Source organism: Centrocercus urophasianus, unplaced genomic scaffold, assembly GCF_019232065.1.
Source record: "Centrocercus urophasianus isolate 14NV4802_14NV808 unplaced genomic scaffold, USGS_Curo_1.0 seq_54, whole genome shotgun sequence".
Classification (NCBI taxonomy): domain Eukaryota; kingdom Metazoa; phylum Chordata; class Aves; order Galliformes; family Phasianidae; genus Centrocercus; species Centrocercus urophasianus.
In genome coordinates, this window is record NW_024885133.1 from 336,246 (window position 1) to 362,085 (window position 25,840).

The window sequence follows — 25,840 nt, forward strand, 5'->3', positions numbered from 1 at the left end:
CTACATTAAACCCACTTGTAGTCTGACTGGAAAGCGTCCACAGGTGAATTGATACTTCCTTAAAACCATCTGGAAATTGTTTGTTTTGTAAGTCAGAGGGAAGCATAACTGCAAAAAAAACAGGAAGGAAATGAGATCTATTTTGAAGATTGCATTTATAAAACCAGGTAGGTTGTTTTGTATGGACACATATTTATGAATAAATAGACCGCTCTTGCAACGTTTGTCCAGTTTACAGAATCATCAGAAGGTTTGGAAAGCAAAGCTTTGATGTGCTACCGTATTTTTTTTCCCTCCCCCTACGTAAGACAGAAAATAAGAATGCTTTTAAAGAGAAAGAAAACTCCTTGAAGACTGCAGACCTCGTTGTCCCTGTGCTAACAGAAGGTTATTTTGGCTTCTGCTGCGCTGAGGGGAGGATCGTGCTGCTGTCTGAGGTGCTGAAGGCAGAGGGCTGCCAGGGGGTCCTGGAGATCCCCATGTACCTACGGTGTGCCTGGTGCTCCTGCTACACAAGTCAAAACTACACCCACTGTGATTTGAGTGTGGGAAGACTGTAGTTCATGTGGATGTGTTTGATGAGGGGTTTAAGTGGCAATCAGTTGTGGCCATTGGGCTCTTGGTTAAAATAGGGAGACTGTAATCAGTCTTTACACCAGCACAGAGGTGTGGCTTGCAAGAAAGATACATGTGAATTTTGTGACATTAATGCTTAATGGTAGGCCACTGCATTCTGGAAATTCTTTGAAAGACTTTGGTATATTTGAAGATGAGCACGTGTGCAGTCTACACTGCAATGCTTCCTGGATGATATTCTATTTGTGTAAGCATCATTTTGTGAAAGTTTTGCCTTTAAATCTGGGCTAATGCAAAGAGGTGCCACTTGGACTCGTTGGTCTTTATTGTTGTGCATCCAATATGAAATTCAAAAGGGTAACACTCTAAAAACAGGAGCACGTTGTCTGAGAATGATGGTGCTTCACCATTTTTATGGATGATTAGAGTCTAGAATTCACAGGACATGCTTAGCCATAAGAAGCTGTTCAAGAGAACTAATGTGGGTGAATTCAGTTTGTTAGAAAGATTCTTTCTGCTTGCTTGCATGAGATTGGAAGTTTAAGGTGGTTATCTTGAAGAGGTGATAATAAAGGTTCCTGATGATGTAAGCGTAAAACGGAAGCATGCAGCAGTTTACCTGTTGATAGAAATAATGCATTCGTGACTCAAAATAGTTGGCTGTGCCTGAAAATTCTCCTTGAGATTAATTTCCATTCCACCACATGCTATCGCTGGGATTTGATAACATCCTCCATCCAGGACTGCACAAGAGAAGTCTGAAATCAAGCTGTGATGAAAAGGAACGAACTGATTGGTCTCTGCAAGCTCCGAGCCATGGAGATAGAGTTAGAAAGTGTCATGATGACGTGAAGGGTTGAAAGCCAATCGAATGGAGCGTGAGGGATCTGCCAAACTGCTATTTCAGATGGCAGAGCCGGCTAAAGAAGCCGTGTATTTTTATCCTGGGAGACAACAGTTCAGATTAGGGGAAAATAAACATGAAGTTGAAATCAGATTTTCTTGGCACGGCACTTCAGGAGTGCTTGCACATTAACGTGTGATGATATTGTCTCTATAATAAGTACCGTGGTTGTGCAATATGTTAACATGTTATAAAATGAGAAATACAACCCATTAATTTATTATGCCTATTTAATCACTTTATCTTCGTACCTGCTCTGTTATTTCCACACATCTGCTTTTTAACATCATTTTCTGTTTAATGTTCAGTAACTTGCATTGTTTTAAAGGTTCTTAATTTTCTGTCTGCTTTTTCCTTTTGCTTTCCTCTTTTCTAGGTCTTCAGATGAAAATCCCGTGCAGTTTTACTTAGGTTATCAATCTTTTGCTTTTTAAAAATGCACCAGAAACGCAGCAGCAAAGCACAGATCCTTGAAGGCTATGAATTCGCCGTTCCATTGCAGATGTTACAGTTCTGCTCGGCTGCCACAAGAGGGACGTAGAAGGAAAGCTAAGATAACCGGGGAGAAAAAAACAAACCGAAAGAACAGCTTCATGCAGGTTCTTAGCAACATACGTTTTGCTTTTGTTTAGAAGGATCTTGTGGGATCATAACATTTCTATAGTTTCCTCCACCCCTAATAATCTTTAAAAGCTTTATAGACCTTAGAAAATGTGTTAATAAGCATTAATGGCTAAAATGGATCTTTTCCCAGAACTCCACAATCTTTCCTCAGCGTTTTCCTGCTGGAATGTCTGTAGCAGTGCTGGGACAGGGTGTGGTTGGGCTGGCTGTGTTTCTGTTCCATCTCTAGCTATTGGACAACAAATACTGCAGCGTTTAATAGGCATATGGGCAAGAAGGTTATGGAGCTATTTTTGTTTACTTCTATTTAATTTTCACAAATTAATGGGTGATGATGCACATGTCCTAAGATCAGAGCTCATATAAATGCCTTCACGAAACAAGAGGACCATAAAAACCTTTTAAGCAAATACTGAAGGATTTATTGGACTATTGTGGCATTAAAAAGCACAGTCTTGCACGCAGTAGATTGAAAGTAATGCACATGTATATTTTAGGATCTGCATCGTATTAATGCCTGATGTCAGTAAAGCTTTACTTCAGCCATTGTGAGGCAGAGGCATAGCTAGCTGGGCATGTGGCTTCATCTGAGCAGTAATACAGGAAGAAAGGGCTGTTCTGAATAAAATTATAGCAATTTTATGAACTTTAGTCCTTAATGCTTAAATTTGTATAACAAGTATTTTAACATCACATTAGAAGATCTCTGTCAAGTGATACTAGATTGAAGTCTTCTTTAAAAAGCCCTTTAATCCATAAAAACGCTTTCACAAGCTGAAAGCACATCAGAGAAGTATTATTGTGTGAATGTAAAAATTTCTCTAAGGTGCCAGGAATCTGAGTGCACCACTAAATGCAACCCAGCTTTGATTTCAAGACTGCAAATAACGTGGTATTGAAAACTCACAGAAAAGGGCTTTCGCTCGCTGCCAGTGGAATCTGGATGCTTTTATCCTCTAGCAAAGTGTAATGTTTCTGTTTCGACCGATTTGTTTGCAGCTTCAGCTGCACTGTGGCTGTGAAAAAGTGTTCCTGAAGCAAACTGGATGAGTACTTTAAAGCAGTGGAGGAAAAGGAGGAGAAGATCTTGACATTTCTTCAGTGATCTCGGATGGAGAAGATACTTAGATATTAAGGTGATGAATGACACGTGAAGATAATAGCAGTGTATGAAACTAGCTATAAACTGTGCTACAAACCAGTTTTCCTTCCCTGTCTAAGCTAAGTGGGTAGTAAAAAGCTAATAAACCATGGAAATGTAATTTGATGTTGAAGCACTACTTAAAAAGCCTTTAGCTCAGTAGAAAATTGGAAATCCTTCCCCCCAAAATGTAGTCAAATGCCTTTTACCTCTTGTTCCTTGTAAATAGCTGAAGTGTGTGGTCATCCTAAACAATGCCACGTTAGCACTGGATCTGACTTCGGTGAATGTATGGAGGGGAAAAACCTTTTTAAAAACAGAGCTGCTGGGGTTTTTATTGCAGTTTTTGCTTGCAAAAGTACTGGGTGAAATGAGCCACTTCTGTATAACTGGCCGCAGATGTCAGATTGCTCACAAAAAAGCACGGTTTTTAAAATCCAAGGAAAATAGCTGGAAATAGTGGATATATTCCTGAAGATATTTGGGAGTTGCTTGTGAAGTTTGCCTTTTGGAGGAGTTCTGGAAGAAGCAGACTCGTTAGAAATATTCTGTTTCTGAAAGGGCATCGTCTTCTCTTGAAATGGGATTTCTTCAAACCAGATGTTGTTGTATCTCAGCTGAAAAACAAATTTTGAATCTCCTGGTTAACTACAAAGAGAGTACATGTTTCTTTGTTTTAATGTCTGGCAGTTATCCTGGGCAGACGGAGGAGCAGTGAGGTTATTTTGGTATAATGTAAAATCCAGTTCTTCACAAGGAGTTTTGATGTGTTTGAATGGTGTGGGCTGGTGTCTCCCTCTGTTTCAGTGGAGACAACAGAAGAGTGGTGCTTTTTCAGGTTACCCACAGTGTCTTGTTTAAGGTATAAATACCTTGATTTTAGCAGTGTGATTTCTGATGTGATAACAGCTTGCTTTCTTCACAAAGCATTGCTGCTTTACAAACCTTTTTTTATTTTTCTTCCTTTTTTTAACTTTCAGGGAAGGGAACTTGCAAGGAGTTAAATGTGACGCTGTTTTTTGTAAAGAATATATTTAAGAGAACAAATAATTTGAAGAAGTCTGGGTTTTTTTTTTCTTTTGTGTCCTAAACTGCTATTTTTCCTTCTCTACTTCTTTAAATGAATAACTTACTTGCATTCTCTATATGTAAAGTAAATCCTTCCAAGCTAAACCTTCTTCCTGCTGTGGGAAAAGTCTGTTAATTTGGCACTTGTCTTAAAAATGAAATAACGTAAGTAATCCAATAATTAGGTGCGTTGCCCTTTGGGCTTTGTTGTGTGTCTGAACTGCTCTGAAGCTGTACGTGTAAGAACACGTGTTTAGCCACATAATGTGGCTGCATGATTTAATATGAGTGGTTCAGATTCCTGTTGGCCTAAACACCTGCATCCAGAGTGGTTCTTGTCATGAAATAACAGCCGTTTCGTTTTCTGCTCTCCAGCTCCCAAGGATTAACACGTTTTCGTGGACACCTCAGTTCTTTTTGATGTGAAATGCAGATTTTGAGACCAAGACCTTATCTTTCCACTGCCAATACTGAAGCTCCAGGAATCAGCAAGAATAAAACTTTCATACAGCTGTAGCAGCTATAGGTAGGACATGCAGTACAAACAGCTTCTTTCTTGCTTGCCTGAAAAAGAAAAAAAATTCTAGAATTGAGGGAAACCAAATATATTAGGTGTTGCAGTAGTTTTCCTGTGATGGAAGCCCTTCCATTGAAAATCTTGTATTTCTGATGTTTTGGGGTGAGTACAGGGCAGAAAGAGGTTGGGTGCTGAACCAGACTGGTTTTGGGATGGAGAAGCTTGCTTAAAGTGGAAAGAATGTTTTCCTTGCAGCATCTAGTGGATTTGAGGAGGAACCAAGCCAGTACTGAGCACAGGTCATGAATGGTTACAGTGTAGCTGTGTAATGCCTTCCCAGAACTCATGAGTTCCTTGGAAATGTACCCAGGCTGCTGGTGGCATTCTGTCAAACAGTGTATGAAAAGATCCCGAGGCCGCAGGGTCCCAGGTTTTAACAGTACTGAGAGTGAATGATTTCATTTATTATGCCATCTGCTTCCTAAATGCAGCGGGCTTAAGTGGATTTGCTTCTATTTGCTCAAAAAAGAGTTTCCAAGTGTCAGATTGATGATATGGAGTGTTTCCTATAGCTCCTTTGCATGCCCATGCTGGTTTTGCCTTTTTCGGTGCAGTTTCATAGCCTGCTCCTCAGCTGCTAAGCCAGGGCAGAGGAAAAGCCATTTTCCCACCCCAGGCTGCTGCTGGTTCCTGGGACTTCCTCACGCTGGCTGATTTAAGACCCACCAGCATGCCTTGGGAGCATCCACACCCTGATGGCAGCACCGTGGGGCTTTCTCTGGACCAAATCCAACCTGCCCTCTGCTAGGTTTCCAACAGTGCTTCCAAATGGCTAACCTTTGCTTTTGGCTCTGCTCTGCCTCCTGCGTGAAGGGCAGCCAGTGTGACAATGAATGAATGGAAAGGTTCTGGAAGTGCTATGAAAAGAGGAGTCCTTCCCCCCTGCTCCCTCTGGTGTCATGCAGACTAGCAGTTATCAAGCAGTGCCATCTGAGATTCATGATGAAGAGGCTAAAATGGAAATGGAATTTGCTTGAATTCCTGGACCCTGAGCAGGGTTCATGGCAACCCTTTGAACCCATTACGGAGTCTGGAAACTGTGAACTGGGTCTGTTTTTACTAAAAATGAATTACCAGACTTAATTTATGGTCAAACAGAAGTTTTCACATTGTTTTTCAGTTTTGGTCCAGAAAATCCAAGAGTCCTATGTCATGTGGAAGAAACCCAGAGCACAGAAACATTGCACGCAGTTGTTAGCAAATGTTATTAAGAGAAATGAAATGCTATGCCTTTATTTCAGCTATCGTATGAAGATTGAGCAAAGGTGCTCTGGGAAGCCTGCTGGCAAGTAAGTGGCATTCCAATCTCAGACAAGATACGAACATATTAGGCCACTTTCTTGGCTGCAGGTTATTATATGACTTTACTGGAAGAAATTATTGCAGAAAGGATCTGAAAATCTGCAAAGCAGTAATTCTAAGCAGCACTTTGGTAATGATGTCATTTAAACAAAAAGTAATATGAAGCACTGGGCAGTGACCTTCTTTGGATCAAGAGCAACACAAGGCCGCTAGCCAAAATGCAGGAGAAGCTGCACGGTGTAATGAAAGTGTTGTGGAAAGTCCAAAGCATGTAAGGTCAAGGTCAAGTACAAAAAGAGCGTATTGGGATGACCCTAGGAGTGGCAGAATAAACAGTGCAGTATTTTCTACTGCGAAGGTGTAGAAGGAGGTGGAGTGGAGGAAGCCATTTGTAATTCTAGTCATGTACTGTGGACGTTTACGATCGGTCTGTAAGTGTTCGAGTAAGAAACCAAATCATGGGCTAGCTGGAGCATTGGAAGACTGAATGATTGCTGTGATATCACACTGATCTTAAACTATTTGTTCTTTTGGAACTTAAGTCCAGTTCTAACTTGCATCTGCCTCTTCTCTACTGAGGAGGCAGAAAAGCTGAAATGAAACAAGGGACATTATTCTTGATGGATATGAGGAAACATCAGAAATACCTTGTAAAAACTGTGTTATTGTAGATTTTTTCGTAATGGAATGACCCAGTATGGAAGCACAAGTGTCTGTACTGAAGGATCAAACTAAGGTATGGAGATTAACCCTTTCTGTTATGTCTGTGTAGCTTTAACTCAGTTCATCTATGAATGGCTGGAGGCCTGATCAGCTTTGGAGGCTCCACATGCCTCACCCTCCTTCCCCTCTCTCTATCACTCATTCTGTGTTCCGCTAGAGGCCACCACAAACCTCATCTGAAAAAAAAAAACAGAAAGGGAGGGGGCACCTGCAGGAATAAATGGCAACAGTTCTTATTTTATAGCGAGGTTTAGGAGTGCAACTCAGATCTTCTTAGAACAGTTTCTCTTCCCGCTGTGTTAGGAGTAACTCCCAGATGTGACTTGAAGCCAGCAAATGATCTCAGGCAGTGAGATCAGATTTTGCTGAGTCTACAGGGTTAGGCATGTTCATTGCTCTCCTTCCAGAAGGTCTCCTATCCAAACCATGCATTGACATTTGATTTCCTTGGGAACGTTGGCCTTCACAGTAGCCTTTACAGCATTTGTGTATAGAAACCCACAGTTACAACGTTGTCTCTTGCCTTGCCAGTGGAGAATTGCTTTTGTGATGGCTATTTATTCACCTGAGGCGTGGGGTTCCTGGAATTGTGTGTGCTTTCCTGGAAGAAGTGTTGAACAGTGTAATGGTTTGTGCAGAAAGCATTCAAAGACTGAAGCAAGGAGAGACAAGGCAGCTGGACTTCAGGGAGGGCTCTCAGATTCCACTCCATGATAGGTATTTCTCTGGCCATCACTGTCTCAGGAACTCAGAGTCGCTTACACCCAAAGTGTTTTGGCTTGAATAAAGGTTAATGGGAGAAACTGAGTGCTGTGCTGGCCAAAAGCAATTGGCCTTTATTGAGGGAAGCATTGCAAAAATACAGGGGATCGAACTTCTGGTTTCCATGTGGAATTAGAATTAGTGAAATCTTGTGACTATGGCAATTAGATGCCATCTGTGTCCTTGCAGTCTTTGGAAGGAGAAAGTTTAAATGAAGCAAGGACTTAACTCTGAATCTTTACCCACATCTCGATACTGAAAAATATTGTGAAAAAGATTGATTTTACTTTTGTGGCTGTTTTTCAGATTTGGGTGGGGTCAGCAAAGGGAATTGCCAGAAATCTCCAGAGCCAGTTCATTCCTGTGAGATTTCTGGTCTGATATTTTCTTGAAAACTCGAGAGGTTTGGATTACTCTCCAGACTTCATCTTTCTGGAGAGCTTCCCACTGCTTTTTAAGCCTGTGTACACGAATGCCATTTTTCCATTTCTCTAGGGGAGAAAATAAACCATAGTCTGAATGATGCTGAATTTTCCTCTGAGTTTATAAATGATGTACAAAGGAGCAGAAATTTCAAAAAAAGCCAGTAATCTGTAATGTCTCAAAGCTTATGAAAGTAAATTGGGCACGAAAAGAGATCTGTGGTGAGGTGGGCTGATGCTGTAGCATAGCAGGGAAGGCGCGTGTTTACCAGCCGGTTCCCTCCACAATCAGTGACAGTGATGAAACCATAAATGTTCACAAACTGTTCACTTTGAGCTAATGGGCTTCTTGAATTGATCCTCTTGACTTACACCTGCTAATAACTTCCTAGGTAGCCTGGACAAGGAGCTCCTTTCAGCACTGAGAAAGCTGCTGTTTGGATCGTGTTCTTAAATCATACCTGGGTGCTTTCGGGCCTGAGTGGGGAGATACTTCTGCATGAGAGCAGCTGAGTATTTAACAGTTATCTAACCAAATGCAGATGAGGGCTCAGCTGCCTGGATCTGCGCTATTATTTGTGTTTGAAAATCCACCTTCATGTTGTATGAGATCTCTTTTGAGGGAGACAAAGTGATCCTGCTCCTGAGGACGATACCTGTCCTCCCCCACCCCCGGAGCGTGGGCCTGGTGAGCATCTTTGTCTATTCATACATATGGCAGCTGCAATTATCTTTGACAGAAAGCCTGTGGAATGCCTCAGGCAAGCACTGGAAGTGGGGACAGCAGTGTGGAGAATGTTCTGCCTTGTGATGCGACGGGCTCTGTCTAGAAGGCGCTGGGTTTGTCAGCCTCTGCTTATCCTTGAGGATTCTTTTGTGGTCAAGGTTTTGGGTGCAATGAGGGCACAAAAGGCAGTTTTCAGGAAGACGATTCATTTGTGTTTGTTCAAAATCTAACCCAGTTATTTACAGCAGTTGAAGTGAGGTATAAGCAAAAAAGATTGAAAGACAATGTTCTGCTTTACCACCATCATAGAACTGTACTTTTTTTTTTTTTAATTAAAGCTCTGCTATAATGATAACCATGTATATTTTTTCACATTAAAGATTCTCACTTTTCTACATGGATAAAGAAGCCCTTGCAGATACAGCCTTGACAGTCTGCTGGTTCTTCTTGTCTCTCTATTCTTTGTGCCCTTCATGGCTCTGACATTCATCTTGATTCCTTGACAACTGAAGAAAGCATTTACACCTGGAGACTTTTCACTGTAATTCATAAAGGCTACTTTTCCACGCTGCTCTTGTGTAAGGAAAGGTCAGATTTCTGTGTGCAAGTATTAAACTATTCATACTAAAACTGAACTTAAGTGTAGCCTCCTGAGACAAGGAGTGTTACATTTCGTGATCAACTTCTTTCTTCCCTTTCTCTGAACCATCCCGTATTTTGAAGAATTGAGTTTGGAGGAAGCAATGCTCAGGCTTCTGACCTGGTGCCTTCAGCATCCCTATAGTCAGTGAAGATGAAAGGGTGATTCAGTTAATCCTTTGTGACTACTCTTCCTCTGTGTACAATATGACTTAATTTCCACAGCTGAAAAAGTTTATATTTCTTGCAAGAGCTGATTGCAGTTTTTATTTTTTTGCAGGGTGCCATAACAGTGGTCTTTTAATTGCTGGTGTCCTGAAAAGACCTGATTGCTTGGTACTGCTTCTGCTTATTTCCAGCTGTTAAATCACACTGGATATCATCCTTCTGGTTTTTGGTGTTATTTGTGTGTGTGGAGGGAGGTTTGTTCTTGGTTGTTTTTTTTTTTAATGTAAACAGTGGAGCTAATTGCTATGGAGAGGATATATGAAAATAAGCAAATGAGAAGAAAAAATGGCCCCTGTTACAGACAGTGAAAGTGGAAGTGTCAAGAGAGCTATCATTAATCTTAAATCAACACTTAGTAAAAAGCTACAACTTCTTACTGCCTGTATCCAGAAGGCTTGGACAGGTCTGCTTAATATAACTTCTGGCATGGAAATGTTTTTGATGTTCCCCTGAGGTGTCCACAGAAAGGACAGCTTTGTGGTCTGCAGCTAGTAGGTCCAGCGTGTTGGAAAAGGTAACTTACCACTTCATACTTCTGAGGCAGAATAAACTGTGAAGTTGAAATTTTCTCTGTGGATCTTTGGGATGAGACCACAGAAAGCACAGCTCTGTCTCCTGTGAACGGATGCTAACCATTCCTTGGCTCTCTCTCTGACAAGCGTGGTTTTCTCTGGAGTCCCAAGCCAAATGTTTCTCTTTTTTTTTTCCCTGCCGTTCTGCACTCTGTTATATATTTGGCTGTGCTCTCTGTCCCAAAGGTGTCTATGTTCTGGTGGTATGAGGTATGAATAAGTTGTCAAGTTCTTTGGGATCTTCCCTGATGAAAGGCACGATGGAAACTTGATCTTTTTTTGAAGCTACATGGCACAGCACTAACGGCGTGTGCCAGCTTGTGGCTAGCGGGCAGTGATCTGAGGACAGCAAATTCCCATCTATGTGATGTCTGTGTATATGATACAGAAATAGCATTATTCATACACAGTATGTGCATTTATGTGTAGCTACTGAACCAAGCACGTGTAGACAGCTCTAGCATCGTATCAAGGTGGAGTTCCAGGGCCCCTCATGTTAAGTATTCGGCCTGCAAAGGGGTCGATGCCAGACATTATGAAACTTTGGTAGGGTGATCAAAAGCAAGTCATTGCTCCTGAGGACAGGTCTCCAGGCTATTAAAAAGTCTACGTGCTGTCTGCCCACCTACATGTGTGATCTCAGAGCCCTGAGCACTTCCAGTCCCCTCAGTAATGAGACAATTCCTGTTTGTACTGTTGCTGAAGACCCCTGGATTACACAGTAGGAAGATTTGACCAGGGAGATGGATTATATACATCATTTAGGGGAAAGGAAAAACCAGCCTGCTTACAAGAGCTTTTGTTTTTAAGGTTTGCCATCCCTGAGAGTTTTTGGAAGTGACTGAGTGCATACTGAGCAACGAGTGAAAGCAATCAGGAAAGCTGTGTTATTGTCATTATGACTCTGGGAGGTGTCTTTTAGTAGCAAAAACCAAAAAGGGAGACCACGGCCAAAACAGTTTTACTGCAAGAACTGCATGCTCCAAGCATTAATGATACTCCCAACAATAATTTCCAGCAAGACATGATGGCTTAACCATCGCATCAGTTTGCATCTCCTTTGGTCAAAACAGCCTTCAGTCTTCTTTTTCTTTTTTTTTTTTTTTCCAGTACAATTCAGTTAATTATTCCCAGTTCCCTCAATGAGTCTGAGCTCCCACTGGCTCTTGGAGCAATAGTAGCTTATTGTTGCAAATGAGCTTAATCCAGTGTTAGAAGTCTTTATTGTCTATAATAGAAAATGGCATGAATAGTAAAGGAAAAAATGTGAGATGTTTCCTGTAAGGTTTTAACAACCCTCCTGGGTGCATGATTACAACATGTGCTGGGGAATAGTTTTGAGCAGGGTGGCGGTGAGGAGAAGGAGCTCTGGCAGCAATTTACACCCCCATCTGTAAGCCTCGTTACAGCAAGCTGCTTGAGAAGGGGAAGGTGGGACACAGCTCTTCTCAGTCTGGATGTGCCACTGCTTTTCAGTCCTTCGCCCTTCTGATTTGTCAGTTTGTCTCTGGCAGGCTTAAATGAGAGGCTTAACGAAGCCGAATGAGGGCTGATATGGAATTTGTGGGCTTACGAAATCACTTTGCTTGGCCTCCTGCCCTCAGTTTTGTAGAGTTTCAGTTCCAGGTGTTTCGTTCTTTTCAGACAGATCTATGATGACACCACATCTGATGTATTTTGGAAAGGGATTATCAGTGTGAGACCCAGGAGTGGAGAATATCTGATGGTGCTATGGTCTGTCTACAGATGACAATGGAGAACAATGCTCAGGGTGGTTCTGTATTCAAGATCCTGTATTTCAGCCTTTCTTCACATAGACCTCAGACCTACCTTATAGATTTTTCACCAGTCCTGTCACTGGCCTTGTCTCCTACTGTTTCTGATGAGTCCTCAGATGGAGCTGCTAGTAAGTTATGCAGCAGTCTTCCTCAGAAGAATATTGTGGCAATGAAGACTGAAGCATTTGTTGTGTTGGCTGTTTAAGAGCAAAAATAGTGGAAAACCCCAAGTCAGGTCATGCTGGTTCTGTCACTGGTGTTGAGGGCTGAGTTAAGGCTGAAACAAAGAGTTGGAATGTGTTTTCAGCTCATCTGCCTTTTATGTGGGAGTCGTCCCACAAATGTTGGAAGTAATCTCTGCAGCTTTTTTTCATAAACCATTTTCAGCTATTTCTATACCCTGTCTTAAAGTTGTCGGTGTTTTCTCACATTCTAAAACTCTTAAGAAATTGGTCAGGGAAAAACTGGTGTCCCATTAGAAGTCAGATTTTCAGATGCAGAAAGGGTAAAAGAAAGCAAATTCCTAATAGTGTTGCAGGAATAAGCAGCAAAGCTGACCCTTCTGAGCTCTAATCTTCAAGGATGGCCTCATTTTCTGTACTCTGATGCAGTGACCTCCTCTCAGGGGACTTCCCTGTCACAGGGTTCCAATTGATTTGATGCTGCAGCTGTGGCCACTGTTATGTCATTCTGCTTAAAGCCACAGTAGATTGCGTAACTGTTTCTAGTTCATCTAAATGACTTCACTGATATTACTCAAATTCCATTAGTAGAGTAGAAAACGAGGAGAATTAATGATAAAGTTAACATAGTGCACCATGGAGCCATGTCCATTTATTATATTTTTGCAGGCTTGGTTCTCTGTCATTGCAGTTTGCCATTGATTAATTGAAAGGAACATTAAAAGTACTTATAAAAGGTCTTCAGTCAACTTCAGTATCTTGCTTCCCTTAGAGATTTGAAGTTAAGAGACATAAACCAGATTTCAGCAAGCTGTAACTCTTCAAACCAGTCACAGAGCACGACCTTGAATGGATTATTGCATCTTGCACTGAATGAAGCATGTGGAGAGGAGGTGAGGCTGTTATTCTGTATTGACTGATGGAGTTTTCTTACAATATTTGCTTCACTGTACATTTTGATGTACAAATAGTGAATCTGCCTTTCCTAAAGCACTGGTGTTGTTATTTGCATTACTTAGTTCCGACCTAAACTTTGTTACCTTGGGGCCACAAATAGTTCTAAACATAAATCAATTAAGAATCCTGTTTGTTGAGATTGTGTTTTAGCAACAGATGAAATGTTTGTACATAACCAAGCTGTAAAATCATGTTTTGCAGATTTCTGAAGATAGAAGTTTGTTTTGACTGGAAACACTCAGCAGAAAGGTAGGACAGGACTAATGATTCTGCTCACTGCTGGGCATGACCTTCACTGTCCAGTCCTTTCCACAATATCCATCTCTAGAATTTGCAAATGTTCATCCATGGCATTCAGAATGAGGAGATGCTGAGAAGTTCCAATGTATTGGGCTTATTACTGATCTGCACGTGAGTGAAATGGAAGTGAGCGTTGAGTGCATGTGTCAGCTTGGTTCAACTCCATTTGTTGTCTCATAGTCCACCAGAACAGAGAATGCATCTTCCATGACATTGACAGTTTTACTTGTGGTGGCATTTAATAAAAATTATGACTGACTATGATTTAGTTCAGACTTCAAGCCTCACAGTTGACAGTCTGCAATGACTGTGACCAGTTTTTATCTCCACCTTTTACAGTGGATGTATGAAAGCTGGAAACCTAGCTTTAATGCGTGAGCATTACCAGGCTCATGTAAAACTACTGAATTGAAATGCATGTCTTCTCATATATAATGCTTTAAAGAAGGTACTGATCTGCTCTGTGTGCACACTAAGAAAAACAGTGGGCCTAAAGAGCATCCCTTGGAAACATTTTCTAGCAGTGGGAATATAAAGCATTGGAAGGCTTCCTGAGCTGGTTGTGGAGCTTCTATCACTGGAGGCTTTTAAGAACAAGGCAGAGAAATCTGACTCAAGAATGCCATAGATACTACTGATCCCCTTTGGGAGAGAAGGTGGAAAATATTTTAAAATCCTTACTGGTTATCTTCTAGAATGATTTTGTTTCTTATGGCCATAAATATATAAGAATAACTGTAAAACACTTAGCATACTACTTTGGAGACTGGAGGTGTTTTTCACTTATTTTTAGAACTTGACCTTAAGACTGAAAAATAACTTTTTCCTTCTGACTTTTGTTCTTTGCCTGGCAAACTTTAGTTAAAAACACAGAGATGGAAAATATTTAAACTTTTAACTAGCAGGAGCTTTTCTTCTTGTTGTTTGTTTGTGTGCTAGCTCATTTGTGATGTCAACTCCAGTCAGGGGAAAAAGGTGTAACTAACTTGGCACTGCACAGAGTGCAAAAATAGTTATGCCAAAGCCCACATAAACACTATCTACTGCTCAGTGTTATTGATTTATTTTTATCAGTAATACTTAAAAAAAACCATGCTATTGACAAACCTGGAAGATGTTTCCCCATCAGATAATAATAATAAGTTCAAGTACATCATCCACTCTTCAACTTGCCCTTTTACACAGGAGCAGGTACCCAGAATGAATCACGTCATGACTGAACGCTTTCTGACCTACTGTTGTGTGTTGAAGCAGCATTACAGCAATGATTTATGGGATTTCTGGCCCTTAGATCCGAATATAGAAAGATGAAGAATGAGTCCAAGGAAAATAAGGGTAGGAATGACCTCATTTTGTGGAGACACCAAGTCTTGGTCAACTTCAGAAAGCTGTGAAGAAATGAGCTGCGTTTTTCTCTGTGCAGTTATTTTATCACCATCAATGAAAAGGTCCCAGAATCTGTTGCAGAATAAAGAGAAGTGACTTCAGGTTTCTAGAACATAAAGATACACTGATGGCTGCCTGCATATGCAGAAGACATCATTTATAATTAGCACAGTGTAAATATAATAGGCCTTGGTTCAGTTCATTTGGAGTAAGTGATCAGTAAGCACTATTTTGTCAGCATCCTGTCCCACACCAGTTGTTGCTGAGGAAAACTGATGTCATTTCTGAGCAGTGAATATTCCTGACATCACTGAGTTTGAGGACTTGCAGCTTCTAAATACCAGCAGTTTCTGTCTTGTGCTGTCACGTATCAGCAGACATGTAGAGGTAACATGCTTCATGTGTTCAGTTTGATCTCCAGCCTCCACTAATAAATTAATTATAAGTGACTTTTGGAAGGGAAAACAGATGGTGATGAGCTTGCAGATTGTCCATGTCACCTAAGTTCTCCTTTGCCTCCCTATGAAGCGAGCCAGCGTCTCTGCTGGTAGCCTGTAATGTTTTAAATCCTTTGTCTTGCAGCTTGTCCATACAATGTATTTGAAAGAGTGAGGTTCTCTGCTTACCACTCATCCTTCAGGGTGACTTGAAGAGTTTGGGAGCTTTCTTCTTTTTCTGCCAATTATTTGAATTTCCAAAGGAAATAGTCTAACTTCTCTGCATTCTTGAGTTAGTTTGAATGCTGAATAATGGGCATAACTTAAGAACTTGTGAATTTTAGACAAAACGTGATCACCAGTTTATAGTATTGCAACAGGGTTTGTGATTCTGAGCAGCTGAAAGTGTTCAGCAAAAGGCTGAGCTCTGTGCAGGAGAATCATGTCTCCTCTTGACACATTGCTCTTTCTGGACGCAAGCACTGCTCCCTTGTTGGCTGGGGGTCACGCTGTTTTACAAGCTAGCTTCACATGGCCTCAAAAATGGTTGTTTCTAGGCAGCCCATGCCTCTGCTGAAAAAATGGTTTCCTTCTTTTGGCCTCTGAAGGCTTAGAAACATAGAAGTATCCAGTTATTTAGATAATGGGCTTTCAAGCAACATCTTTATTAGGTGTCTGAGTTTAAGGCTTTTTGAATGTAGGTTTATTTGGTTCTATGTCTTGATACCATCAGGTAATGCTCCATTTGGATAGCAGAGAATGTATTCGTATTTTATGTGCCTTGTATTAAATGGTTCCTTTTTTTCCCCCACTTGCCACAAGAAATAAACCTCCATGGTCGATTTGATCTTTGGATTCACAACCAGAAGTCACTTGCTGTGCATAACATGAGGTGACATGTTCCAGACAAGAAGAATCATGGAAATGCCACCTAGGTAAGGTAGGCAAACTAACTTAACGTTTAGTATAAATTTACTTGGTGAGAAAATGTAAAATCTGTCTGCTGCAGCACTCCTGTAATATAAAAGTAACACTTGTCTGCACACTGTGCTGAACATGCGTGCTCAGCAGTGCCTGCAGGACTGCACGGTTACCTTCAAGAATTGTGCATAGCCACAGGGATGGGAACTTTTTCCTGAATATGGGAGGTCTGAGGCCAAAATGAGGACAGAAGCCTTCTGTCAATTCTGTCAATATCCAAATATTCTGCTTCTATAACACTTTAAAGACTGAATTACTGTTTTCTGGGGCTTTCCTGTCTGTGGTGTCCCGAAGGATTTGGGATGATCAGCACACTAATAGATTTCATAATCAGACAGTGAGAATGTGTGATCAAGAATTTCACTGCTCCACAGACTCACCTTTTTGACAGGCCATGGTTTAACTTGCAGTTTCCTTCATGCAATAGCTTTAAGATTTTGGGGGGGGCGAATTTTCTTTGGCTGCCCTGGACGGATTTCTCCATCTGCTCTGTGTCCTCTGGTGCAAAGTGCTGGATTTAGACTGACTGAGGGGAAACTGCTGGACTGAGGCTCATTCTTTCACAGACAAGAAGCAGCACAGTCTCCCTTCCTTTCATGCTGTCACCTCTGCACTGCATCCTTTTAGACAAGCCTGGGTAGGGGGGGAATGAAAATGTCAGCCTCTAAGGACCGGTCCATTCGCCAGATCCCTTACTGAAAATGGTGCGATAGCCCCTCTTTGGAACTGGAAGATGACTCAGTAATTCTACCCCAAGTGTGAGTGGTAGAGCTGCCTTGGGGCGTTCTGAGAGCCCTTTCTGAAACTCCACTGGGGTCCAGATGTCTCATAGCTTTTGTGATCTTGTGAGTAGTTTTAGAAGGAAAATCTGTGAGGTTTAGGGATATGAATCATCCGTCTATCCTGTGTCCATGAAGAAGAAATAAAAACCTTGGTCCAAAAAAAATCCATTTAATTCTGGAATTTTCTGACCTATTTTGGTGCAAGCCGATCTAAAAAAAAAAATCAAACTACTCTCCTGATGAGTTTCTCATATTGTTTACTTTTGTAACATTCTCTGTGGACTAGCAGCCAGAAATGACGTCCACCCGTCGTCCAGCATCAGAGAATAAGAACTTCAGAGGAAGGAATGCAACTTCATAAATAGGAAACCACAGATACTAATGGGGAGCAGAGGCAAACCTGCAGGTTAAAAAGTAGTTGCAAGAGAAGCTCATACATCCACACTGCGTGGAGATTCAAAGATGATTTCAGCTCTAGCCTTTGTTTTTCTCCTCTGCCTCTCCTGTCCTTTTTCATCATGTCAGCAGAGAAGAGCAGGTAAGAAATTCTGATTTTTCTCTATATTTTCTGGACTCTGTTTTCTAGGCTGCTCTCAATATTCTGTTTTGCAGCAGGGGATGAGCAAGAAGATAACTTTTCAGCTACATCTGCTGAAGCCTGAAAGCTGTGCTTAGGGATTTTGTAGTCCTGCATGAAACTTGAAGCCGAACTCTGTAAATGTTCAGTCTTAGATTTTCCTCCCTTTGCTGCCTAATTAGTGATGTATTTTTAAGAAAAGCATTTATCTTGGGGCAAATGGCAACGTTGTGTTCTGTAATGACCTACAAGAGACAATTTATATTAATCTGTGTTGCATGTGATTAAGAAAAAAGCTCACGCAGGATGTTCTGTAGCAGGAGCCTTGGATATTCTCTCTGCTTGTGCATCTAGAGCTTAGAGTAGTCCTAATTTCTAGGAACTTAGCCATGCTTACTTCAGCTTAATTCATTACAGAAGTTCCACTTCTCTCAACAGCCTGTTAGGGGACGTTCAGCATCAAGAACTGTACCAAGAGAATCAAATGCATGCTGGTGGAAAGAGAATGAGCCCATAGAGAAAGGTGCATCGTAACAGAAATGTCTGCAAGTGTATAGATTTAGTTTGGGAATTGCTCCTGAGTGGCTGACTCATTATTATGAATTTGAAACTTAAAACACATTAAAAAAAAGCCTAATTTTGAGATATATCTTGCTATTAGGAATGGAAAATTCTTCCATAACAAAAATAACAAAGCTGCCTGAAGTCTTGATATAGAGCTTATTCAAAACTCCTTTTTGAAGTTCAAACCATGTGCAAGCTCCTTGTTTTCAGTAAAATAAGGAATGTCATTTTCATTCACTCTATCTTAGAATTTGCAGTGCTTTCTATTTAGTTCCCAAACCAAAAAGTACTGGAGAAGGTACAAATATTCCTCAAGTCCTCTTGGTTCTGTGCGGGGAAACCCACGAGGCTTTCAGGCTCATGTATCACCTGAGTTGTGCTCAGCAGCAGGGCTGTCACTCTGCCTCTGGTGCTGGCACAGTCTTCATGCCTGGAAGAAGCAGACCCCAACTGCAGCTACTTTTCCCCTGCTTGTTTGCCTCGTGTTTGGTAGAAGACACTGCTATTCCTGTCTTCATAAAGATTTGCTTGCACTGTAGGGAAGGTGTGACATCTGTTAGTAGATTCATTAATCTAGGAAAGCTTTGAGAAACAAGGCTGTACTTTCTCATGGCAGTCAGGAGAATGCTGGAGTTGAACTTTCTGTCCAGTTGTTTTTAAATATTCATATTTTCATATGTATTTTTAGAAACAGTAAGCAACTTCCATTCATTCTTTCAGAGCTAAGATGAAGAGCGTGGACTGGATGTTTAGCATGCCTCAGTAGATGAGGCAAGTCTACAATCTATTATCTGAGAAGGAAAACTCACACATGGGTGCAGATGTACCTTTTGTGTCCCAAAGCCACTGCAGAGCAATCTGAAACTACCCAAAATGAACCCAGCTTTGTGCAGCAAGAAGTCTGAGCCTCCAGAACAGGCAATGTAACAGCTGAGGTGCTAGTTTTCCACATTCGGTGCTTGGCAGCACATTTGGGATAGACTCAGCAAAGAGCTTTGATTTACCTGTGCCCTTCAGAGTAACTTTCACAGCACTGAATTATTAATTTGCTTCTTTTGGCAGCAAAGGCTTCCAATGTGTGAACTGCTCAGACGACGCCAGATTAACAGCTACCACAACTTGGCTGCCAGGACAATTTGTTTGCTGAGAGGTAGCTGTTACCTGAGTGACAAGCTTGGCTGATTATCACCACCAAGAGCAAATCCTTGCTTGTGTGCAAGTCTTTATTACTTCCAAGCAAGCCTCCAGTTAGGAACTGGGAGAAACTGGTGTCGAGGGTTCTGTGTCTTTAATATTAAATATAAGTTCACGATATCGGTTGATTTGCACTGCTAACAGCTCTTCTGTGTTTTTCCCAACCATTGTGTCTTGGTAGGAATTGAAGTTGGGCCTGAAATGCTGGAAGAGATGAGAGAAACTAACCGTGTGTTAATGGAAGTTCGAGACTTGTTGAAACAGCAGGTAAGTGAGGAAGGGATCTGATCCTGGTTTGGTGCTCAAGATCAGTCACTGAATCTTCTGCCTTCAGTGCTGAGTTCTGGGACGGGGAGGCCCTGTTGGGTGACAGAATTATTGCTCTGAACAACAGGGTCAAGAGGTGGTCTCACAATTAGTTCTGTTGTTCTGAGAAAAAGTAGATTCATCTGATTCTGCTGCTTGGAACTCTGTCTGCTGACAGGCAGTGTATGCAGAGAATGAGCTCTTAAAAAAAAAAAAAAAAGAGACACAGTAGAAGTGTATTTGACTGGAAAAACAAGTCAGTTTTTCCTTGGTTTTGTGGGCACTTGAAATCAGTACTGTCCAAAGTTGGAAGGTGGAAGAGACCTTTCAGCTGTCCGTTAGGGTCCTGGAAAGGAAAATTATATGGAGTCTAAACAAGCCCTGTATTCACTTTCCTCTTGTTGTTTTAATCCTAAGCCTTTCTGGCTCTGGTATTTTCTTAGGGAATTTGGAACTTCTTGGGTGCTTAGATCCTTTCCCCTTTTTACGAGGAGATGGTGGTTTGTCTGCTCAACTCTTTTAGGTATAGAAAAAGGTTCCGTTCTCCCTTTATCCATTCTGGGAGCTGAGGGCAGCAGCTTTGGCCTGCCAGCTAATTGGAATGGCAGACAGGCCTGTGTGCCAGTGCAAACTGGGCGGCCTGTAATCTGCAAAAACATCTGTTGCATTGAGTTACTCTCAAATTTCAGGCTTCTGCATAAATACCCAGTGTTTACTAGGAATCAGGTCAGACATGGTTCCTGGCAGCCTGGAGCAATGATTTCCAGTGTTCCCTTCCAGCTTAGTGCTTACACTCCATATAGATTTTCTATTTGTTCTTTCTCTCACTCTTGCCACCTACTTTTTTTTTTTTAATCCATGGGCTTTTTTTAATGGCACTTTCAAGCAAACTCTTCCTGAGAAGACAAACTGACACGTGTCACTGGGAAGCCAGGAGGAGGCACTTCGTAACGTCTTAATTTGTGCAAAGATTTTCTAAAACTCACTTTTTCTTGATTCATCATCTAGAGATGCTGGCAGTCAGGACAGCAAAAGACGTAATAATGAAAGCCCAGGTCTCATCTCCTGAGCCAAAGGCTGAAGAGTTCTCAGCACAAAGGAACCTCTGATATTCATGAGCAGCTCCCCCACATCTCCCCTCTGCATTCTGTCACCCACTCTAATGGGACACATTCTGGGGATCTGGGTTAGCCATACCTCTGCATTAACTGTTCAAAATACCCTGACCACGTTGGAGGAAAGAGAGAATCGAACATAGAATGAAATCTTGCTGCCAGTGGAAGCTGGCAGAGAGACACGACCAGATGATTTTATCCAAGTACAAAGTGAAACGTCTTTAATAGTGGAAACACGAAGTCCATAGGGCATGTAGGGGTGGTCACACACTGTGCCTGAGCATTGGCTGTCAAAAGCCAATAAGGCTTTTTCAGGAAAGAAGCCTGCTAAGGTTTCTGTCTAAGATGCTACAGTCGTGAACATTTTAGCTTATTTTTGCCTGTCCCAAATTCCAACAGCATCTTTTCACTGCCAATGCGACAGATAATCTCTTTGTTGAAGAAAGCTTGAAGGAATAGGAGGCTAGAGGAGAACAGAGGAAGTCTGGAATAAGGAGCCCTTGTGAATAGGTTCAAAATGTCTCTATACCAAAAAATGGTATAAATGAGGTCAGAGGCGACCTGTGTTTTATAAAAGTGGCACACAGGAGATCCTTTCCCTGACTTTGTCTATACAGTGTCTGAGCTGCAGATCACAGAGTCACAGAATCACTAAGGTTGGGAAAGACCTCCAAGATCACCCAGTCCAACTGTCTACCTACCACCAATATTTCCCCATTAAAACGTGTCCCTCATTACCACATCTTGAACACTTCCAGGGATGGTGACTCAACCAATTCCTTGGGAAGCCCATTCCAGAGCCTGACCACTCTTTTGGAGAAGAAATTTTTCCTAACATCCAACATGAATCTCCCCTGGCACAACTTGAGGCCATTCCCTCTAATCCTAAATGATGCACACCTCTCTAGAACTGTTAATTCAGATTTTCTAGAGAAGACACAAGTGAAGTAGATTCCTTTCTGTCCATGGCACTTCTTTGTGTGTTTTGAGTGTTTCCGGCATCTGTAATAGGACAGTTTTATCTAGCTAGCCTGTAGGAATACTCCAGTAGGGAGAACAAGCCACCTCAGCTTCCACAATGTCTACAGCATAGACTTAGGGGTAAGAATTAATTTGTTTGTAAGTAGCTGTGCACTCTCAGACACCCTGTTTTCTGACAGTGGGACCATTAGCTTGCGTGGCAGCAAAACTCAGCCTTTGGCCAAGTGGTGATTCTTGTTTTCTTCCAGATTAAGGAGATAACATTCCTGAAGAACACAGTCATGGAGTGTGATGCCTGTGGTGAGTTACTGAGTTGAGCCCTATATTCAGCTGTTTCCTCCATGTGCTTCATACCTTTGTGTCCAAACAAGTAGTAAAACGCCATATGTGACCACCTGCCCTAAGGAATTGGCTTGTTTCACAGCCACCCGAGTGTCAGAGAGTAATTCTTGGTGTGAGTGATGCTTTTTTTCCCCCATGGCATTCTGCACACATGGAGCAGCGTTGCGTGCTGATCTCACGGTTCAGTGGCAATTGCAGTTATTACCCCTTTGCTGAGCATGGAGTGCAGAAGCAGCATGAAAAATCTCATATCTTTCCAGCAAATCTTCTGCGTTTGCTCACGTCCACCGTTTCTAAAATAAACTTTATTAACGGTTCTGTGACATGCAGTGCTGTGCTTCTCAGGGTAGCTGTGTTCAGAAAGCTGCCCGACCCCATTTCTTATAGCCCAGCCCATGGCCTGTGTTAGGATTGCCTGGGAATGCACACCGGCTGTCCTGCGGGACACAGCTGGCTACTCTTGAGCTGAGCATGGAAGAGAACATCACCCCCAGGAGGCACTGCTCTGCTACTCGTTCCATCTGATGTTGTCACCTTCCAAGCAAAAAGGGTGTTCACAGAGGATTCAGGAAACAGGGTCATAAATTCTCCCATGTACATCTTGCCCTCTGCTCCTCGCTAAATGGTTTTTCTGGACTGGAACTTGCTTCCAATCGATCTGACTTGCAGAAAGCACGGTTCGTGGAGATGCTCTGTTATTTGCCAGTACATTTGAAGGGCGGAGCAAGAACTGTTTCTCCATTTGGAGAGATTGTGCTTTTGCTGGAAAAGAGATTAGCCAAAGCTTCTGGGACCTGTAGTGCAGAAATGTATTCATCCACACCAATTGTTTTAGTAACTCACTCATAAAGCTGTCTTGAACTTTCTCTCTGTTACCTGATCTCTGACTTCCCCACTCGGTTTGTGCTGTTTGTGTGTTCTTCCCTATACTTCTTGTGGTAGAATTGGAGCTGCTTTTCACCGTGCATTGAATGATGTGGCTCACAGCAGTTATATGTGCTTCTCTTATTGTTTCTCAGAAAGAGCAGCATTAAGAGAGAAAGCCTCTGTTTTAGTGAAGATTTTATTGGTGCTAATATAGAGTGTTGGGTTTTCTGTTTGTTTGTTTCAGATTTTTAAAACCAGGCAATTAGGCCAGAGAAAGCAGAAGGAAGAAGTCCCCTAGGGCAGTGCATGTGGGAGATCAGTGACAACTCTAGCTTCTAGAAAGTTTATTCACAGTCCTGAGTTAGTCTTCAGTGAAGTTTTGGCTTCCAGCCCTCTGCAGCACTTCCCAGACTTCAGCCTGTGCTGTGTGGGTTGTGCTTCAGCCAGGTGTCTGGGTCTGTGCTTCCAGTGGGATGTAGATGCAGAGGAACCGGGGAGAGAACTGTTCTCTGTGGAACTCCAAAAGCAAAGGCATTACACGAAAAGGAGGGCAGCACAACAGGAGTTTTGGAATAGGAGGGAAGACTTCTGGATTAATTCATTTATTTTGGTCTGCTCTGACTCAGAGATCAGTCCAGCTGCTGCTTCTGGCTTCCTTTTTCTCTGTTTGCAAAGCAGAGCTGCAGCTGCTTAACTCTTAAAAAGCTACAAGGAAACGTCCTGTGGATGAGACACACTGAAATCTCCTGAGACAACAGGACCAGCTTTGGATAGGGTCTGGCAAAGATAACGCCTTCCTTCATCTTGCTTTTGTCCCCTAGGCATACACACTGAAGCGACAGGCCCTCTCATCACTGTGACACAGTTTAACAGATGTGTCCCAAACCCCTGCTTCCCTGGAGTGCCCTGCACTGAGACCAGCACTGGCTTCCGCTGCGGACCCTGTCCCCCAGGTTACTCAGGGAATGGGTCCCAGTGCACAGATATCAATGAGGTAAGAAACAAGGAGGATGGGCTGGCAGTCACAAAGTGGCCTCGCTGTTCTTGAAGTGCTGCGAGTTCATCTTGTGGCTGCAGAGGAAAGCCTTGCAATTCCCCTAGGAGCTGCAGTTCAGCAGAAACATCATTTCAGTGGAACAAAGTCTGTTCCTCACCCTGCCTCAGTCTGTGTCCATGTTGATTTTATATCCAGTACAGCAAAGCATTTATTTCTAAAGAAGACAGGCTCCAATAAAATAAATCTTTTGGTTGCAGAAAGGTGATTTTGGAATACTAAAAAAATCCCCTTTGGCCTTAAAATCTTTTGAGCTAGTGGCTGATGAGTTGTTAGAGATAAGATTTATTATGTGTGGAGCAGAATCAAATGCTATCCAAATACTCCTTTATACAGTAAATCTTAGCACACCACATGTAATGCTTCATTTCTGCCTTGAAATTAAACCTTGCTAGGCAGATATTGTTTCACTTTTTTCTTCTTTTACATTCAGTGTGGTATTTAATCATGTTTATTTTGTCTGTATTCAAAGCTTTACTCAGTCATTCATTTTCTGTCTCCAAAAGATTCCTTAGTTCTGTGGTTCCCAAATCGTAGTCTCATTCTCCACTGTTAGTCCATCTTACAAAGCCATACCACCTCTGTGGCATTTATAGCAGTTTAAAAACCTGCTGAAGCTAAGAAGGTTCACAGGACATTTTGAGGCTGATGATAATCTGTTAGCCACCAAAATGTGGAAAGTGCTGTATCAATGGAAAGCATCTGCTAGCACAGAGCATAAGAATTCAGTGAAAATAATAACGTGTTGGAGGAATAAAGCAGGCAGCAATATCAGCTTTGGAAGCATAATTGCTTCCCAGAGTAGTAAACAAACAACTGTTGTTGTTTTTCAAAGGCAGTTTAAGAAATTACCCAGTTCACTGGATTCAGAGACTGCCAGGAAGAAGAGTGTGAAGCGAAGCCAGCACTTTGCCTGGGCAATTGATGTCACCTACAAAGAATTAGTCTTGAGATTTTATTTGTTTTACTTGTCTGCACATACTGAGAAATGAACAACTGAGGCTGGGAAGCTGCATTTTCCACTTGTAAGGAAAGCCAGCAACTTCTATGCATTTTTGTTTCGTTCTTAGAAAATAAAAGCACAATAGCTGGATCTTACCCAGCAAGGCCGGCTTTGGGAACTGCCTTCACAACTGGCCCTGAGCGAGCCTGCCTCACAGTTCTGTACGACTTCCTTCTTGTTTACAGTGCAGTGCAAACCCCTGCTTCCCAAAGGTCCAGTGCATTAACACTGCTCCTGGCTTCCGCTGTGATCCTTGCCCTCCTGGCTTCACTGGGCAAACGGTCGAAGGAGTTGGACTAGCTTATGCCAGGGCCAACAAACAGGTAAGGCACAGAAACTCCTCCTTCAGAAACCATCCACTCTTTCCCCTCTGTTATGTAATTAATTCAAGGGTCCTGGAGCCCTCAGAGAAATTGGAGGGAACTACAAGGTAGCTGTGTCATACTGGTGGTAAGGTTGATGCAGTGACAGGGAAGAGTTGCCAAGGCCATCGGAGCACATCAGCAGCAAAGCACCCCGCTCTTAGATCCCAGTGCTGCCGAATTGATGCTGGTCAGAATGCCACGTCTGTGACAGGTGTGAGGCTGTGAATCCAGCCTGAGGAATCCCCCATGTTTTGAGGGATTTGATGCAGCTGGTGGGTACCCAGCTCCTTGTATGGACAGATCCTGTCAGATTAAAACTCAAACAACAAAGGAAAGCTAACACCTAGTCCTACCATGTATATAAGAACATACTGACAAAAGCAAGAACGGCTTGTAGCTTGTGT

At 42.1% G+C, this 25,840-nt stretch overlaps 1 protein-coding gene across 10 annotated transcripts in view; it reads left to right on the forward strand.

Moving 5' to 3' along the window:
* LOC122169452 (cartilage oligomeric matrix protein) overlaps nucleotides 1–25,840 on the forward strand; it is a 34,302-nt gene that overhangs the window by 1,608 nt on the left and 6,854 nt on the right. For 3 of the 10 annotated variants that reach the window (XM_042835646.1, XM_042835641.1, XM_042835645.1), the window contains 10 exons: nucleotides 1,857–2,079; nucleotides 3,104–3,240; nucleotides 4,689–4,839; nucleotides 12,998–13,118; nucleotides 13,384–16,245; nucleotides 17,355–17,606; nucleotides 19,585–19,670; nucleotides 22,054–22,105; nucleotides 23,836–24,008; nucleotides 25,257–25,394. In XM_042835646.1, the coding sequence (XP_042691580.1) occupies nucleotides 17,531–17,606; nucleotides 19,585–19,670; nucleotides 22,054–22,105; nucleotides 23,836–24,008; nucleotides 25,257–25,394 (525 nt within the window). In that variant the 5' untranslated portion in view covers nucleotides 1,857–2,079; nucleotides 3,104–3,240; nucleotides 4,689–4,839; ... (1 more) ...; nucleotides 13,384–16,245; nucleotides 17,355–17,530. Of the gene's footprint in view, nucleotides 1–1,856; nucleotides 2,080–3,103; nucleotides 3,241–4,688; nucleotides 4,840–9,251; nucleotides 9,415–9,745; nucleotides 9,802–12,997; nucleotides 13,119–13,383; nucleotides 16,246–17,354; nucleotides 17,607–19,584; nucleotides 19,671–22,053; nucleotides 22,106–23,835; nucleotides 24,009–25,256; nucleotides 25,395–25,840 lie in introns of those variants that run through there. The other 7 variants (XM_042835643.1, XM_042835650.1, XM_042835649.1 and 4 more) reach the window with 7 other exon arrangements.